The 18,455-nt window shown below is 58.6% G+C and overlaps 1 protein-coding gene across 4 annotated transcripts in view; it reads left to right on the forward strand.

Moving 5' to 3' along the window:
• LOC122366160 (polypyrimidine tract-binding protein 2-like) overlaps positions 1-17,633 on the forward strand; it is a 48,468-nt gene extending 30,835 nt beyond the window's left edge. Inside the window, exons 5-14 of one of the 4 annotated variants that reach the window (XM_043338059.1) lie at positions 494-604; positions 8,033-8,201; positions 9,279-9,362; positions 9,753-9,788; positions 10,794-10,912; positions 11,691-11,724; positions 12,045-12,137; positions 12,770-13,064; positions 13,667-13,769; positions 15,565-17,633. In XM_043338059.1, coding sequence (XP_043193994.1) covers positions 494-604; positions 8,033-8,201; positions 9,279-9,362; positions 9,753-9,788; positions 10,794-10,912; positions 11,691-11,724; positions 12,045-12,137; positions 12,770-13,064; positions 13,667-13,769; positions 15,565-15,633 — 1,113 coding nt within the window. In that variant the 3' untranslated portion in view covers positions 15,634-17,633. The remainder of the gene's footprint in view (positions 1-493; positions 605-8,032; positions 8,202-9,278; positions 9,363-9,752; positions 9,789-10,793; positions 10,913-11,690; positions 11,725-12,044; positions 12,138-12,769; positions 13,065-13,666; positions 13,770-15,564) is intronic. The other 3 variants (XM_043338062.1, XM_043338060.1, XM_043338063.1) reach the window with 3 other exon arrangements.
• Positions 17,634-18,455: the final 822 nt, after the last annotated feature.

Below are 18,455 nucleotides of genomic sequence, written 5' to 3' on the forward strand. Positions count from 1 at the left end.
ACTGCCGATCGCGGCGACCAGCAGCGGGGTTACCAGTATGCATGAATGCAAATAACTCCCCCGTGGACAAGTCGCGCCAAACCCGGCACGGAGCCATTCCACACCCAATGATGCGTAAAACGGTGGCCACTGCTCTCCTCGACACCGTGATATCATAGGTTGTCAGCAGGCCATGGATAACAGGGAGTGATGAGTTTTTATATAGTTGCGACATGCCTGCCATGCTCTGTCAGTGAGTATACCGACTGCTGGTGACCAGGACACGTACCGTGACCTGCGCTATAAGCAGTTCCGGGCGGTCACAGCCGAGCCGGCAGTCCTCTCGCCGCCTCCTGGGCCGACCATTCATTGCGACACCATGGTTAGACCGCTTACGTCAATGTCGCCATGTGTATTTTCAGAGGAGGACCGGCGGGCCGCGCTGCCCCGGCTGTCACCCGGTCACCGGAGCTCGGGACGTCAAACACTGACCGCGCGCGTCCCCCTGTTTCAGATCTTCTCGCGGGTCGGCAAGGTGCTGAAGATCGTCACGTTCACCAAGAACAACTCGTTCCAGGCGCTGATCCAGTACCCGGACGTGGTGACCGCGCAGGCGGCCAAACTGGTGAGTGGGGCGCGGCCCGGGCGCGGCTCAGTTCGGTCACGTCGCGGCCGGTCGATATTAATCCGGTTCCGCTCGGCGCGCCCCGCGCCGATCGTGCCGGTTAGACCGGCGCTATTTTAGGCCCGCTCCCAGCCTGAATAGACGTATATTAGGCCTGATTCTAGCCAACTGACAGGGGCGGCGTTCGATTGAGTCGAGATTTGATAATATTTTTATTTGACGCGACTCTGGTCAGAATGATTGGGCTGCCAACTGCCCAGGCATAATCAAACGAGACACCGTTCAGAACGAAACCCTACATACAGGAACAGCACGGACACTGTATTTTCTTACGCAACACGATCTGATCGCCTCGGTTGGAACGGGTGCCGACTGTTTACGTACGTGAACACTGAACATGCCTCCAATCTCTGGCTGCACGGGACGATTTCTGACACCCGCCCAGCTAATCCGCGCGATAAGATTGCCTCTCTGCGCGACTTGACGCCGGTGTGTCGATGGCGCGCAGTTTGATGCGGCCACGTGGCGGGCGGGCGCCGGCGGTGCTGCGGTGTTTGCCAACAGTCTGGCCGGGTTGACATCATGTCGCGTCCGTGCCGAGCCTTGCCGGCCCCGGTCCGGCACCTATAGATAGCCGGCCGGCCGGCCGTGTGTCGCGGCACGGCCGCCGGAAACGGCGATCGGTCCGCGTCAATGGACGGACCGCCGCCGCGGCCGGCGGCAGACAGACCTACGTGAGCGCTCAGCTTCACATCAGCCCCTGAACGACCGTTCGATAAATGAATGACTGCCCGTGCAGTCTGCGGGTAACTGTCTCAGCCTGGCTGTGCCGGGCCGTCACAGTATGGTTCATGTAGCCGTGACGTCGTGTAGCCGTGACGTCGCACGGCCTGCGCAGCCGTGACGTCTGCCGCCGTGACGTTCCTCTTAGTTAGACTAACGGCGCCAGGATCCTTGGGGCTCTTTAGCTTCAGGTAGAGACTGATGGGCGACCAAGGTAACGATATTAGTTTACCGCTCACCGTGTTGTGTACAAAGAACACATCCGTGGTGTAGCGAGGTAATAAACAAAGTCGAGGCAGCCTGGAGGCTCCAGGTCACCATTCGTGGCGCTATCTATCCCAATCTCCCTATCATTAGCGGATTCAGAAACAGGTCGCAAGTCCTGCAAAAGAATGGTAAAAAATGATTCTACAAATCTAATAAAAATGCAATGCGCAATATCATTGTAGTCAGCGGTCATGAGTTGAGTGAATGACATGATGTGTGATGTAGCATGATGGACACAATAGGGAATGTGAGTAGCGTATGAGTCAGGCGCGCGGCGAGACTGAGCTGCGGGACGTGACCCGGTGACCCAGTGTGAGTCATCCGCCGCCGCCGCCGGACGTCGGGGCGGCCGGGTTACGCCCCCTGATCAGTTGCACAGGGGATGACGTATGACAATGTGATTGGCTAATGATGATGCGCGATGACGTGTGCGTGAGAGCTATGGTCTGGTTGGGAGTGTGATTGCTGGGCAGTTGGCTGAGAGGCTCGGAGGAGAGCGGAATATAGCTTTCTTGGTTACGTGGAAGCAGGAGTTCTAAATCGCTACAAGCTATTTCGGCATTTCGACATCATCATGGACACACCGACAGAGACGGGCGCTGTGGTGCAGGAATCTGAGCAGGTCCGTCTCGGAGCTGGACTCGATCCTCGCCTCATCGACGAGTACGACGGGAGCGGCGACGTCGTCGAATGGCACACGCAGGCGTCACTGCTCTGTGAGTATCGCGGTGTGTCGGCGGCGGAGGTGTTGCCCATGCGGCTGAAAGGTGGTGCTTTCGCCGTGTGGTCACAGCTGTCCGCGGTGGACCGCCGGTCAGCAACGGCGACACGAGACGCCTTGTTTAAGGCGTTCGCCATGGACGACTTCGCGGCTCACACAGCATTCGTCGCACGTCGGCTAGAGCCGGGAGAGAGCGCTGATGTCTTCCTGGCGAGTCTGCGCCGCTATGCTGCCCTGTTCGGCGGCGTGACGGACCGACAGCTGGTAGCTGCCTTCGTCAACGGTCTGCCGGCGTCCGTGGCGGACACAATCCGAGCAGGAACCAGGTCAGAGCAACTCAGTCTGGAGAGCACAGTCGCCCGCGCGCGGGCGGTGCTTGGTAATGACCAGACGCAAGCTGTGGCGGCGGTTCACAATGATCTGCAGCGGCGGCAGCGACCGAAGCGCCCACCTCGTCCCAGACGCTGCTGGACGTGTGGGACTGAGGGTCATCTCGCCGCGGCCTGCCCAAACGCCTCGGGGGACGTGTCAGCGCGAGCACTGTCCCCGGAGCAATAGATCGCGTCCTCCCTGTGATCCAGAGCAAGGTAGACGGTCGTGAGCGGCGTGTATTAGTGGACACTGGTTGCACAGACACGCTCGTGCACAAGGATTGTTGTGAGCAGTGGACACCGCGGACGGTGATGATGAGGACTGTGAACGGTGGGTCGTTGCGGTGTAGTGGGACGGCCAAAGTCACCATGGAGTGCCAAGGCAAACGAGTGACGCTCGCAGCCTTTGTCGTGCCTGATCGTCCATTGGGAGTGGACATGGTGCTGGGCATGTCGGGCATCACGGCCCTAGGTGGCATCAGCCTGAGGACGCCGACAGACGTGCGGATCTGTGCGGCGGCGGCGGCTGAGGTCGACCCCCAGGGGCTGGCGCTGGATGCAGCAGACTTCTCGGCCCGGTTCGAGGCACGAACTGGAGAGTGGACGGTGGCATGGAAGTGGGCAGACGGGGAAGGCCCGGAGTATCTGCAGAACCAGGTCGCCCAGTATGCCGTGCCGCCGGAAGCTCGATCAGCATATGACGCCGAGCTGGAGCTGTGGATCCGGGAAGGATGGCTGCAGCCGTACGACGAGCGGGTGGATGGCCCAGTCCGAGGTTTAATCCCTCTGATGGCGGTCCCGCAGCCAAATCAGGACAAGGTGAGGCCTGTCCTGGACTACCGTGAGCTGAATGGTCACATAATCGCACACACTGCAGATGCGGACGTTTGCGCCGATCAGCTTCGTCGCTGGCGGCGGCATGGCGCTCGCATTGCTGTAGTGGACTTGCGGAAGGCGTACCTTCAGCTCCGGTTGGATCGGCGGCTGCGACCGTACCAGACGGTGGAGGTGCGAGGTCAGAGATACTGCCTGACTCGCATCGGATTCGGCCTGAGCATCGCACCGGCTGTCATGAAGGCCGTGGTAAGAGCCGTCCTGCTCCAGGATGAAGTGGTGGCCCGAGGAGTGCTGCCCTATGTGGACGATCTCCTGGTGGACGAAGAAATCGTCAGCGCGGACCACGTGGTGGAGCACTTCGCCCGGTACGGCCTGGACTGCAAGCCGCCGGAGCGGGCGGCGGAGGGAGCACGGCTGCTCGGACTGCGGGTGAGTGCGGTCGCTGGAGAGCTGTGCTGGCGTCGTGACAACCCAGTGCCGGCGCCCCCGGAAGTGCTGACGCGTCGGGCTGTGTTTGCTTGGTGTGGTCAGCTGGTGTCCCATCTGCCAGTGGTGGGATGGCTGCGACCAGCGGCCGCGTGGCTCAAACGGCGCGTCAATGCTCTAACAGCAGGATGGGACGACCCAACAGAGGACGTGGGGCTGCGCGGGCAGGTCGATCATGTCGTGACCCGACTGAACGACAGTGACCCGGCTCGAGGCCCATGGCGGCTGAAGGGGGGCAAGTTGGTGGTCTGGACGGACGCTAGCTCTATCGCGGCCGGCGTCGTCCTGGAGGACCCCGAGGGTGGCGTCGTGGAGGATGCGAGCTGGCTGCGGCCTGAGTCGAAGGCGGCGATGCACATAAACATGGCTGAACTGGACGCGGCGCTCAGCGGCGTGAACATGGCAATCGCCTGGGGCATCACCATCATCGATCTCTGCACGGACTCGGCTACGGTCCACAAATGGATCGATGACGCCCTGACCGGCCGCTCGCGCCTGCGGACGAAGGCACACGGGGAAATGCTCATCCGCCGGAGGATCGACGTCATCCGTCAGCTGGTGGAGGAGTTCAACCTGAGGCTGACAGTCGTCCTGGTGAAGTCCGCAGACAACCTGGCGGATGCACTGACCCGTGTGCCAAAGGAGTGGCTCCAAACACCGGACCCAGAGCCTGCCGCACGGCCGGTGGCTGCCGCGGCAATCGCGGACCCACGGCCGGATGTCGACCCCGCACGGATACGCGCAGTGCACGAAAGTACTGGACATCAGGGAGTCCGTCGGACCCTCTGGTACGTGCGGCGGAATGAAGACGCCCGTGCCACCCGGTCGGCAGTGCGCGCCGTGATCCAACAGTGTGATGTGTGCCAGTCCATTGACCCAGCACCGGTACGTTGGCAGCAAGGGTCACTGAGTGTGCCGCTGACGTGGGAACGGCTGGCGATCGACGTTACGCACTACCGGGAACGGTCCTATCTGACTGTTATTGATTGTGGACCATCCCGGTATGGAATTTGGCGACTACTGCGCCGGTCAGATGCGGCTGAGGTGACGAACCAGCTGGAAAACATCTTCCTGGAAAGAGGCGCGCCCGCAGAGCTTCTGCTGGACAACGCCACGGAGTTCCGCAGTCGTCGGATGGCGGCATTCGCCGCGCGGTGGGGCGTCCGGCTGCGCTTCCGGGCGGTGCACGAGGCGGGCGGCAACGGCATCGTCGAGCGCCACCATCGGACAGTCAAGGTGATGGCAGCCCGACAAGGCTGTACAATCGGGGAAGCAGTGCACCGCTATAACGCCACGCCTCGTGACGGGATGCATCCTAGCAGCGCTCCTGCAGCAGGTGTCTTCCAGCGCGCTGGCCACGACCTCCCGCTGAACATCGACGAACCCGGCCGAGCGGTGTCCAAAGTGGACGATGGCGTCCAGAGTGCACGCAAAGCGTTCCGGGTCGGTGACGCTGTGTGGATACGCCGCCGAGGTCAGCCGACGCGGTGCACGGACGTGTCGCGGCGGGGCGTGGTGACCCGACTGTTACCGGCACCACTGGTGGAGGTGGATGGTGCCCCGTGGCATGTGCGCTGCGTCCGACGACGGTTCGAGGAGGTTGGCGACACAGACAGTATGAGTGACTGTGAGTCCGAACCTGAAGACTGCCTATCAGAGATCAGGACGCTGCGGCTGCACGAGAAGCCGTCCGGTTCGGTGTCGGGGACGGGACAGGACACTGACCCCCCGCCTCCCGAGCCGCCCGATACGGGAGCACCGGTGGAGACGAGTGAAGATGCAGCTGACGTTCCGAGTGAGACGTTCAGCGGTGCACGGGAGGACGCTCAGAGTGAGGTTACGGAAGCCCAACGAGAACAGAATGGCCAAACCGTACTGCGGCGTAGTACACGTGTGAGAAGAGCCCCGGAAGAGCTGTATGGACAGAGTGTGCCAAGCGAGTGTATCGATGTTGATGATGAATAATGATGATGATTACTGATAATCAGGTGGAGGTGTAGTCAGCGGTCATGAGTTGAGTGAATGACATGATGTGTGATGTAGCATGATGGACACAATAGGGAATGTGAGTAGCGTATGAGTCAGGCGCGCGGCGAGACTGAGCTGCGGGACGTGACCCGGTGACCCAGTGTGAGTCATCCGCCGCCGCCGCCGGACGTCGGGGCGGCCGGGTTACGCCCCCTGATCAGTTGCACAGGGGATGACGTATGACAATGTGATTGGCTAATGATGATGCGCGATGACGTGTGCGTGAGAGCTATGGTCTGGTTGGGAGTGTGATTGCTGGGCAGTTGGCTGAGAGGCTCGGAGGAGAGCGGAATATAGCTTTCTTGGTTACGTGGAAGCAGGAGTTCTAAATCGCTACAATCATTCGCATGCCTTTTGTGTATTAGCATGCAGATGCTCGCTCTTGCGCAAAACGTGTCACAATAGTTGCAGCTAATGAAATTTCTCCCTCCACTCGGATAAGGCTCTCCTTCTCCCATCCTCCGTCGGACTAACCTTTTGTGCTGCCCCGCTCATTGTTAACTATCGTTTGAGTGCTGGCTATCACTAAATTGGCCTCTGTTTGTAGTCACATTACTTCTTGCACCTATAATACAGCTTTCATTCGTTTAGGAAATATTTCGCTCTCAAAGGGAGTGGTGTCGCACGTAGCAAATGACTAAAGCATCGCATCGTGCAACAAATTTAATGCGCTTTATTTTGCCGACGTGTATAGTCGACTACAGAATGATGTTCCACTTTTCACAGGCAATTATTTGCCTGGAGTGGTAGGCTGTGCCGCATCACACGGGCTGAGTTCACAAATTATAGCTTTGTCCCAATGCTCACAATCGACACGCTTAATTGCATGATAAACGGCACAACTTAGCGCTCCGGTCAACTGATAGCTTCTGAGGAGTGGAACATCATTCTGTAGTCGACTATACCTTACTGGTATCCAGAGGTGGAGATCTCGGGGGGGGGGGGGGGGGGTCAGGACCCCCCTGAAAACGAATTACTGCTATGTAAGTCAATGGTACTGCATCCAGCCCGCCTCCATCTGCCCAGCCTGGACCCCCCCCCCCTGAAATTTTGACAGATCTCCACCCCTGCTGGTATCCGACTCCGAACAGGAAGGATTTCATGTGGCGCTATATTCGCCTACACGAAACGTGAGCTGTCAGCAGTCACGAGGACCAGAGTCTCGGGATTTATAACTTCCGGCGCTGTTTGGTAACTGCAATACATTTTAATCGCAGGTCCATGTTTTGTATTTCAGCCAATGTCAGTGTTTCGGTCATTACTATTTCAAAAGCTCATTGGCTCTCGAATAAGCCTGAATAGCAGGAATGGCCACCGGCTGGCTGCGATTGCTGGTTGTGAGACCGCTGCCGGCGTTATTGACCTCTGTCAGAGTGAGTGTCCCGGTGGTACGCGAGATGAGCCCCGGCGGAGCGTGCCTGCCTGAGAGGACGCGTCCGCCCCTCACCCGTGTCCGACAGCCAGCGCCAATTATGTCAAATCACGACGAACAATGCCAAAGTTGGGCCGACTCGTCGACAACAAAATTACACAAGTTTTAGCGAGCAGCGAAAACAGGGTCTGGCTCGGCTTTCAGGGGACGCGCTCTGAATGGAAATTTATGTAATGAAATGACGACAAACACCCAACACCGCTGAAAACATGGAGCTTAATCATACGTTTTCTCAGTCAAGTATGCGCTACCGAGGCTGCATTAACGTGGTTATTCACTGCTTGCATAATGCATATTGCATATGTACCGGTATATTTTGCGTCGTGTATGCATTGGTATTCTCCGTTGACTTCTGTCAAATATGCAAACAATTAACGTTTGAACTTTTCTGAGCTCGCCGTATCGCGGCGCTATTGGAAATACGGGGTCCGGACGTGCAACCATTTAACTCGCAGTGCATGGTGGACCGCACTACCCTTACCACCGATAACCGCTGTTCCCAGCAACTGGATGGCCAAAATATCTACAACTCGTGTTGCACTCTGCGCATCGAATACTCCAAGCTGCCCAGCCTGAACGTCAAGTACAACAACGACAAGTCCCGCGACTACACCAACCCCAGCCTGCCCACAGGTGACCCCACGCTCGATTCGTCCGCCTTTATCCTGGGAGGTAGGTGATGGCACGCACGCCCCGGGCCCGGCACCAGCCAGCCTCCCCGCGGCGGGCCGCCCGCCGGCCGCCCGCGGGAGGCCCCCCCCCCGGCCGCCCCCGCCCCCGCCCTGCTTCTCCCGCCCGCTTGGTGACTGCGGCCCGCCCCGCGGAGGCTGGCTGGCTCCGGTGGGCCCCCGACCGGTGCTGGTGGCTGACTCGCCCGTCACGTGTCCCCCGCTGTGTGTGTGTTTGGTATCCGGCTACCACTAACATGTACCGGCCTGACCCGCCTGCATGACTCACCGGTGCAACCGCATCCAGCACACCGACCCAGCCCAGACCGACGCGGTGCGCCTGGATCCCAATTACCGCTGGCTTGGTGGTGGGTGGGTGTGCAGACGACAGTGACGAGACATCATATGATGGCTTTCAGCAGGAGTACGCTTCAGCTGCAGACCAGACACTGGACATGCTGAGCGTCTGCTGAAATCTCCTTCCCCCCCCCCCCCGCTGTCTCACAGTCGCAGCAAGTGCCGCCCTAAGTTGAAGTGTGACACCGTTGTCCCACGTGCATTGTCTCGCTTGTTCCACAGCTTCATTGGGTGATGGTGGTGGGTGTTTGCTTTTACGCTTTGCCTTAATATTCCTGTCTGAGCTGGAAGAATAATGTAAGCTGAGTTCAGAAGTTGCCCACTGTTTTGAACGTATCCCGATCTCGCTTTGCCTGTTGGTGACGTCGGGTTTTATGTAGCGCTGGTGACGTCAAGCTCCGGTATCTCGCCTTCCGAGTACGTCAGCTGGCGTTTGTTGATGGAGTCGGCGGGCGGTGCGCACTGTTTATGAGACTCGATAAGATGTTTCGGGGTTCGATCAGCGCCTGCTGGTAACGGTGGCGGCCTGTGAGGTCTGTCCGGGACTCCATGAGTCGAGGCCCGTCCCCCGTCCTGCCCTGTCCCGGTTCAGGTGTGTCTGGCTCAGTGACCTGCCCCGGGTTCCGGCAGTGTCTGACCTGTGACCCGGCCCGGGTCTCGGCAGTGACCCTGTGCCCCTCCCACCGACCCCGTCTGACCTGTGCCCGCCCCTCCCCTCCCGCAGGCGGCACCCCGGGTATGCTGTCCCCGTTCGGCCTGCACGGCCTGGCGCCTGGCCTGGCCGGGGGGTTCCCTGCCGGCATGGGAGGTGAGTCGGCACCAGGAGCGTGCTCACCCATCAGTTCCACCCGCAGCGGACCCACTGACCGCCACCCACCCTCAGTTCAGCCCTCTCGGCTCCACGAACCCGACCGCCGTCCCATGCTGCTCTCAGAGATGAATTATGCATATACGTGCACTTTGCTTTGCCTCTCTATTTCCAGGCACGCCTCTGTAACCTATATTTCTCTCTGCATTTGTAACTCTGCGTACTCTGTCTGATCAGTTCCGCCTATGAACTGGCTATACTGGCTTCCTGGGAGGCCGGGTGCTATGCTGCGCCTCTTCGCCTTGTACTTGCGGCCAGCTCTCGGCACCTGTCTCTGTACTGGCCTTCTGCTGGCCACCTCTCTGACTCCTCTCGCTCTCTGTCTTTCAGAGGCCGCCAGTGCTGCCGCCGGCGCCGGCCGTTCAGGTTGGCGCTCTCTTTCTATTCTCTCTCTTTTCTATCTCTCGCTGTGTCCGTCGTAGTCTCGTTTCTCCATCCCACAATCGTGCCTCCGGTCTTCGATCCCGTCTCTGTTCTCATCTGGGGCGCGCTCACCCGCTGCAGCCCGTTGGGTCACCCGTAGATGATTGCTTGGTAGAAGGCTGCTGCTGTGATGAGTTGGCCGGAGTTCGGACACTGAGCCTCATCTACCCTGCCGTTAGAGAGGGGGAGGGGGATTGACGATGGGAAAGCAATTAAAAAGCTGTCACCGCCTGCAGCGCGCGCCGAGTCTCTCTTCCCGTGTCCCTGCAGAGAACTTCCGGAAAAGTTTGTTGCGTCCCGCTTTCACGGTGGCTAAGGACTTTGTTTCCTTGGGATTAAAAGTTTTTTACCGACCTTTTACGGGAGTTCGCTCACGCTGGCTGTGGAGAGAAAACAAGCCTGTTGCACTGGTTGTCAGTATTTTACGATTGGGTATCCGGAAAAGTTCGAGCTCTTCTCTTCTAAATTGAACTTCATTCATTCAATCATTATGGAAATTGTTGCAGAGTTTCGCGTCAAATTCCTTTCGCCACTCACAGACGAAAGACAGTCATAGTTTGTATTCGCGCGTATAGGTGTCGCTAGTAGTGCACGCCTGAAGGTATACTGTACCGCAAGGTTCGAGCCCGCCACTGCGAGCGGCCGGGGTGGCTGTGCCCCGTGGGGCTACGCACGAGACATTAGGCAGACTGCTTTGGCTGCTGTGGCTGGGGAAGTAGTTAGATTAATACAATCTTGCAAACATTCCCGGCTTACGTCATACGCTTTGTTTTTCATACTGTGCGCGCGAGCCGCATGATGCCGTCTACACGGCTACGTCGCCTAGTTTTATCACGTGTTCGTTGGTTTTACCGACCTGTAACAAGTTACACCGCCCCGGGAGGGACGGGGTCAAGTTTTCTTATCCTCGTGTGCCGCTGGTGACACCCCTCCCTCGTTGACCCGCAGTTCCGTTCGCCGGCATGGTCCCCGGCGGTCTGCCGGGCGCCTCGATGGGCATGACGGGCCGGCTGCCCGGGCACCCGATGACCGGCTCCGTGCTGCTCGTCTCCAACCTGGACGAGGAGGTGGGTGCCGCACTGCCCGGGGTGCTTTATCTCCCCCCCCCCCTCACACACACACCGCAGCGACTGCTCAGCACATACCCGCTCACGTTTTGGCCTCCGTCACGTGCTGAACGAGTATCCTACTGCTGGCTCCCTGTGACACACGTGTGCTGACGCAGTCCCGCTGGGATAAAAAATCCCCCCACCCGCAGCTTCGGTATGAATAGCACTTTATTTTTTAAGAAGCTTTTAGTCCGTCCGTCGTCTCGCTTTGGGATTTGATTGTCTAATCTAAAACGTCGCTTTTGAGTGGGGAAGTTAGAGAAGACCTTTGTCATGTTAACTTACCAGCAGAATAAGCGTGGGTGAAATATATTTTGCTTCAGCACAAAGTGCCCAGATTTCATAACACATCGCATCCTAATTCCTAAAACGTTTAGCTTACCCCATATTTGGCTAATTCCCGCCAGAGCAGAGGAACTTTGAGTTTATCGAAGTTCAGCTAAAAAATAAACTTTTAAACGTAACGGGTTGTTCGTACTTTGCCACTTGAACCCTACCAGAGTAATTTACTATGCGTAGTGGCTAGTGCTGTTTTACCGTATGCTCGATCCCATGTAGTGAGTTAGTGCGTGAACTAGTCTCGACAGTAGGTATTCACCCAGTGACTCTACGCAGCGCTATCACCATTCACACTGTGTTGACGTGCATCTGCCGTGCCTGTTCTAATCGGTCTGTTTTCTCTTCCTGTTGCCCGCCGCGCGTGTGCGCGCCTTCGCCTGTGCGCCTCCGCCTGTAGATGGCCTCTCCTGAAGCTCTCTTCACTCTTTTCGGTACGTCACGTGCTGCTGTCGCGGGCGGTCGGGCCGCCGCTCTGCCGCGGGTCGCGGGTCGGGGTCAAGCCGGGCTGGGACGGAGGGGCGGGCGGGAGGGGGGACCCGACCCCGCTCACACGCCCGGACCGAGGTCTCCAATCAGTTCCGCTGTGTCAAATGTGGCCGTTTCCGCGCGGCGCCGTGCCCCGCCGCCCCCGGTCGGTACGGAGACGGCCGTCAGTATCGGGTCGGGGTGGCACTTCAATCCGGCGCGCACCGTGATGCCATGTCGCGCGCCCGGCGACCCGGTCCCCACTGACCTCACCCGGCGTTCGCAGGCGTCTACGGCGACGTACAGCGGGTGAAGATCCTCTTCAACAAGAAGGATAACGCCCTGGTACAAATGCTCGAGCCGCACCAGGCCAGTGTGGGTGAGTGTGCTCTGCCGTCGCCGCCGCTCGGCCAACTTTATGGCTCCCCGGCAGCGGTTGCCGCCATAAAGTCTGATTAAAAAATGGTTTGTCGTGCCAATGTGTCCCCGGGCGGCCGTTGTCGGGGCGGGCGCCGTTCGTCTCCCTCGGCCGACGGCCGGGTCCGTCCGTCACGGGCCGCCGGCACACTGCAGCCTGGGTCCGGGAGCGCGCCCGCACCGTGAGGGGAGGATGGCCCAGGGTTCACCGGTCCCCGGCCGGGTACAGGTCGTGCCCCCTGACTCTGTTGGAACGTGCCGTGCCACATTCGCGTGACACTTCGGCGACCCAAGGCTGACACTACCGTCCCACAGGGAGTCAGGGGAGTTCCCGTGTTGTTTTCAGCGGGGCTTTTCGACCTCCGACCTCAGTCCGACACAGATCCTACTTAAGAATTCCGAATAAATGCGATAACGGTCGCAATCACGTACGATCACGAGTTCCTGTGTGAGCGTTAGCGACCTGGTTCGCCATACCTAACCTTTGCCTAATGTTCGCCAATGTCATTACGGCCATCTCCCTGCCGGATGGCCGTCTCAGTCTGATGGAGTGCCGTGTCTGACCGTGCCGACCTTTGGCCTGTGTGCCCGCAGCGCTCAGTCACCTGGACAAGGTGAAGGTATGGGGCCGCCAGATCCGGGTGATGCCCAGCAAACACCAGACCGTTCAGATGCCCAAGGACGGCCAGCCGGACGCCGGCCTCACCAAGGACTTCACCAACTCGTCGCTGCACCGCTTCAAGAAGCCGGGCAGCAAGAACTACCAGAACATCTACCCGCCGTCGGCGACGCTGCATCTCTCCAACATCCCGCCGCACGTCACCGAACAGGACATCCGGCAGGCCTTCGAGGTGGCCAGCTTCGACGTCAAGGCCTTCAAGTTCTTCCCGTGAGTGGGCCGGGGGCAGTGAACTCCGGCTGGTCCGGCGGGGTCCAATACGCTGCGGTGCATTCGGTACGTTCGATTTTGTTCCGCAGACTCCCCTGGGGACGATGTTTTCTAGGAGGCCAGTAGTTTCTCTCAGAGTTCTGGGAATTTCGTCTTGAATTACTCATCTCTGCGACCATCGTCGAAAAGTGAGACTTTCATTTCAGACTTCATTTGCATCTTTGCACGAGAAGCGATATTGGCTTCCGCCGCTGTGCCTCCGCCGCCGCTACTTCGACTGCTCAGTCTGAGCAGTATAAAATGACTTACAAACTTGGGACCTACCGTCCTTCCATACTGGAATAGGATAATAACTTCAAGGAGATAGGCCAGTACGAATGAAGCACTTACGCACGTAAAAGGGTTAAGTGCCGCCCATGAATGTACGATTCCCCACACGCCGCCGTTTGCCGCCGCCAAATCGTCGTTCGGCCGCCCGGTTATGTATGTTTGCCGCACGTGTTGCTGTGTCGTCATGGTGGGAAGGCCCAGGTGCGATCGACCGCCGGCCGTGTGGGTGTGACGTCACCGTCTGACGTCACCGGCGGGTGTGCTGCTCCCAGGAAGCGTGACGGCGCGGAGGCGGAGGCGGGCCAGCAGCGGCGCGACCACCGGATGGCGCTCATTCAGCTGGGCTCCGTCGACGAGGCCGTCATGGCACTCATTGTGAGTATTCCTCAGCTGGAACTCATTGTGAGTTTTCCTCAGCTCGGACGATTGTAATTATTCCTCAGTTCGAGGGGGCCGGTTATTGTGAGTACTCCGTATTGCTCACTAGATTGCAGTTCTCTTGTCCGCGGAGCGAAGTTCACCAAGAAAAGTTGATAATTCTAAATGGCAATGCAATAGGTACTCATCGAACTTCACTGCTAACATGGGCAAAATGTAAGCCAGCAGCTACCCAATGCGGTGCTGGTGCCTATCTTTCCTCACATCCCATCCACTTTGCCACCCAGACTAAGATTATCCTGGTTTCCTCCCGGACCATAGCCCCCCCCCCCCCCCCCCCCCCCCCCCGGGGAGCTCCCTCTACGGCTCAGATCCGGCCGTGCTAAAACCCTCCCTGATACAGCGTCTCTGACTATACTCGCCCACCAAACGCACACCTCACCCGGCTGCGGCTCGGCTGCGGCAGTGAGCTGGGAGCGCCGATTGACGCCGGCGGGAGGGGAGCGCCCAGACGCCGTGTGCCGTACGCCAGCCGGCACCTAATGCCTTTACTGTGTTGCCGGCGTCGTAAAGCAGGCTTTGTGGCGCGGCTCTGCACGGGACGCTACTGCTCGCCGGTAGTCGGCGGAGCGGCGCGAGACCGAATTCTGTGGCACCCGTTCAAAACCGTCAGGAATGGCGAGATTAAATGCTGCCAAAAATGCGGCCGTCCCGGCTGTGTTCTAGGATGTTGCTGCGTTACTGGTTCCGGTAGATTGGTATCTTCATTAACCGTGCAAGGGCTCAACTGGTGCGCAAAGTTTCAAAGATGCCACGCGCTAATATTGTTGTCTAGCGACTCATCATGTTAGAAGGCGCATACTGCAGGGTTAGACTCGTAATGGCAGAGGCATTATTGAAACGCTGAAAAGATGGAGCATACGAGAAGTGTGATGAATTCAAATCGACAGAACTTATATTCAGATGCCGCTAGCTGCCACCTCCCTATAGTTTGGTCCTGGAGGTGATGCCAGCAATCTACCTTTGGTCGTTGCGGCATTTAGGTCAGTAAGACATTAATCACACCCAAAACGATAAAATTGATGAATTGTTTTACAGCATTCATCCAAAACGAGCTTGGCATTCAACTGGCATATCACCAGAATCCAAATGTTCCATCATTTCGCTGCCGCCGTGTTTCACCAACGGTTATTTCCTAGGAAAGCTATCTCTAGTGAAGGCGCATTTGAACCTCCCCCACCCTGCAATCCTACAGGCATGATTTACGCCGGTTTTAGCGTCACCGACGGTAATAAACTAACCCATTTGAGGGGCTTCCATCCGCCAGTTGGTAAAGTACCGACCGGAAGTGCCGATTGCCCCCGATATCGGATACCCTCTGACCGAGCGCTCAGGTGCCTCTGAAGGGGGGGGGCGGTCTGACGCCCCCGCTGGGGGGGGGGGGTCCGGCGCCCCGCTCAGGCGCCTCCGGGGGCGCCGCGATCAGACGCCCCCGCTCAGGTGCCTGGGTCTGAGGCAGATTGAACCGCCTGGAACGGCGCACGGCCGGGGTGGTCGGTCATGGCACCTCTCACTTTCACTGCTGAAATATGGCACCGGTGCGGTGGCCGGGCCGAGCCGGGTCGCGAGTCGGCAGTGGCAGCAGACGCGATCCGAAACCTTAACATACATGGCACGAATGTTGTAAATTACCGGCCAGAGCGCTGTGGAGTGAGGTGACATCAACTGTATGCAGTACCCGCATGAGCTGTTGCTTTCCTCCAAACTGACTCGAATGTCTCCTCTGTTTCAGAAAATGCATAATTACCAGCTGAGTGACGCCAACCACCTGCGGGTCTCGTTCTCCAAGTCGACCATCTAAGAGGCCCGGGGAGAGCGCGCAGCGGAGGAGGGCACGGCACGGCGCCTGGTGCCGGCCGGCCGGCCGACCCGGACTGACCCACAGCCGACCCGGACTCGACCCACAGCCGACCCGGACTGACCCACAGCCTACCGAACAAACGGCCGCCGGACGGCGCGCGTGACGTCACTGGATCAGGCAGCAGCCCGCCCGGCCACCGCAGAGCCTATTTTTGCATTTGCTTGCGTACGGCTAGTGGCTGGGGTCGGAGGGAGAGATTAGTCAGAGCTGGGTAAACTAGACATACTTGGAGACGGTAAAGTAGTAATGTACGATGTACAGAGGCGCGTCGAGCGGCAGGGGACGTTACGCAGCAGAGTCGTCACACAGGCCACATGTTGTAGCATTCCGGTACAACGGCGACCGAAATTCATGGAAAACCGCGCTGCGCCGCCGGTATTTATTCGCGCGTCCCTCTGAGGAGGCCAGTGGCGGGCCGGCCGGTCGGCCGAGCAACCCAGCGCCGCCGCCGACTGAGACCCTCTCCAGGGACACAGGCAGTGGTCCGACAGCCACAGGCAGGGCCGGGTGGCTGGTTGGCCGCGGGCGGAGCCCAGAGACGCCCGAACGCCGCAGGCAGGGCCCGCGGGCGGCAGGACGGCCGCGCGGTCCGGGGCCCGGGCGGACCCGCCACTGAGGCGGCCGCACGGGACGGGGAGAGCGAGAGAGAACTCCAGGGAACAAAGCAGGAGGTGGGAGCGTGGTCGACGCATCGCTCCGGTCAGCAGTATTGTGACAGCTTTAAAGCCCGTCTGTCAAATTAATATGGGCTGTGACAATCCTCCTTTCTAAAGCCGACACAGCAGCACAAATCTAGGCCCGTGCGCGGCGGCCGGTCGTGCCCAGCCAGTCGGTCGGCCGGCCGCCCGATGGCGCCAGCGCCAGCGCCGCAGAGGCACGCTAACATATCAGCCAGACGTGACTATTTTTGTACCATCTCGGTGCCTTTTGAGGCTAGACGAGTGCGGTAGTGCGGTTCCGGCTTTGTTTGAAGTTCCCTGTTTCTCTCTCTGGTCGATGGACCGATATATCGAAGGCGACTGTCTCCCCAGCGTTTGGTCATGCTCGCTCCGTGTCTTCGGATTTTGTTTACCGTAGTGTATGTCTAGTTGATGGTGGCTCGAAAATTGGTGTTTTCGGCTCTTCATATTGCATTTTTATTGCATTGTATGTGTAGGTAGTTGTTGGGGCGAGGACCGATTTGTCAGGTCACAGGGCGCGGCGCAGGTCAGGTCAGGCCGCTGGCCACTCGCCGCCCTGGCGCGTCGTTTATGATTGGTGTTTATACCGGTCCGCGGAAAGCGGCGGAGTGTCGGCCGGGCGGCCCGTGTCGCGCGCGCGCGCGGCGCCCGGCCGGCGGCGGCGGCACCGCCCCATCCCCAGTCCGTCGGGCGGCTACCCATGGTTGGATCACTCAATGTTGTTAAATAACGTGCCTTTGGCCGCCAAAAAAAAAGTTTCCTTACCCGGTGCGGGTCGGTAGGACCGCCCGCCGCCGCCGCTGCCGCCAGTCCGCCAGCCGACCCGCTCGCTGTTGACCGCACCATGTTTTAATCATTGAAACCATTTTTGTAATAAAATGACAAAAATTGTTGCCATGAACGTTTGTCTCGAGGCGAGGTGCGTCTCGCTTCCCGCGCCTGTCTAGCTGGGCTGCGCCGGCCCCTCTCTGGACGCCTCAGCTGCTGCTCCGCTCTGCCGCTTGCCTCGGTCTCTCCGACTCTCTCGTAGCTCTCGCGCGCGTCTCGCTGCTCTACACCTCTCGGCTGGCGCTCCGACAGCCCTCCGCTCTCTGCCCGTACATCTGGGCAACTTTATCTCTATCCGTCTGTCTGTCTGTCTGTCTGTCTGTCTGTCGTTTCGTCTGTCTCTCTGTCTTGTCCGGCCGTATCGGTGGTCGCGGGTGCCGCGCGCCGAACTGGACAATATGTGCGATTCCATTATAAAGATCTTGGACGTTCTCTTGTGCCTTTTTCTCTTCATACTCTCGCTCACGGATTATCCGCGTCGCAGATGGTTCGAACAATCGCTCGAATAAAGGACGTCAACTGACGGGAACGGGGAATCGGAAGCAGTTATGATCGATGACAGTCATCTTCGGAACAGGAGAGGAACGCTGGATTGAACCCAAACAGGCTGAAAATGCAACACGGAAAGTCGCAACGTTACACGATACACGAATCCACCTGGTACACGTCCACCTGCACGAGTGCAAACATAAGCCCCAATGTGTTTGGGAGTGTGACCATATCAGCACTGATCGGGCATGCATGCTAGAAGAGAGTGCGCTTGGTATGTACCACCACCTCTAATTACCCACATCACGGAGTAGTATATATGCAGAGGCTAAACGGGTGCTTAACACAGCACTCGAGAAGATGCCAATGGGGTGATAATTGTGCTCCAGAACACAGGTAAACTCAGCATGGCCAATACTCTAGCACAGTCGTTACAAGGAAAAGTCGTGTGATTATTTATATAAGCCACTGTGGGCCACCAAACCACTGAATGTAGAGGCAGTACTGGGTCAAAGCCGCGGTCCCGGCGACTCGATTAGATGGCGTCACGAGCTGCCCCGGTAACACTGCGCTATTTGCTTGAACCGGACAGATTGAAATAAATAGCCGGGTCGTGGCGAACCGCCGCCTCGGCGCACCTAATTACGGCCCTAATTGGATAGATCTGTTTATTCCGTGACAGCAGAGTATAACCCACACACAGGTCTATTACCGTGCCGACAGACTATGGCATCGAAGCACGCATATCAGGCCCGATCAAAATAC

Source organism: Amphibalanus amphitrite, unplaced genomic scaffold, assembly GCF_019059575.1.
Source record: "Amphibalanus amphitrite isolate SeventyFive unplaced genomic scaffold, NRLGWU_Aamphi_draft 000788F_arrow, whole genome shotgun sequence".
Taxonomy (NCBI): domain Eukaryota; kingdom Metazoa; phylum Arthropoda; class Thecostraca; order Balanomorpha; family Balanidae; genus Amphibalanus; species Amphibalanus amphitrite.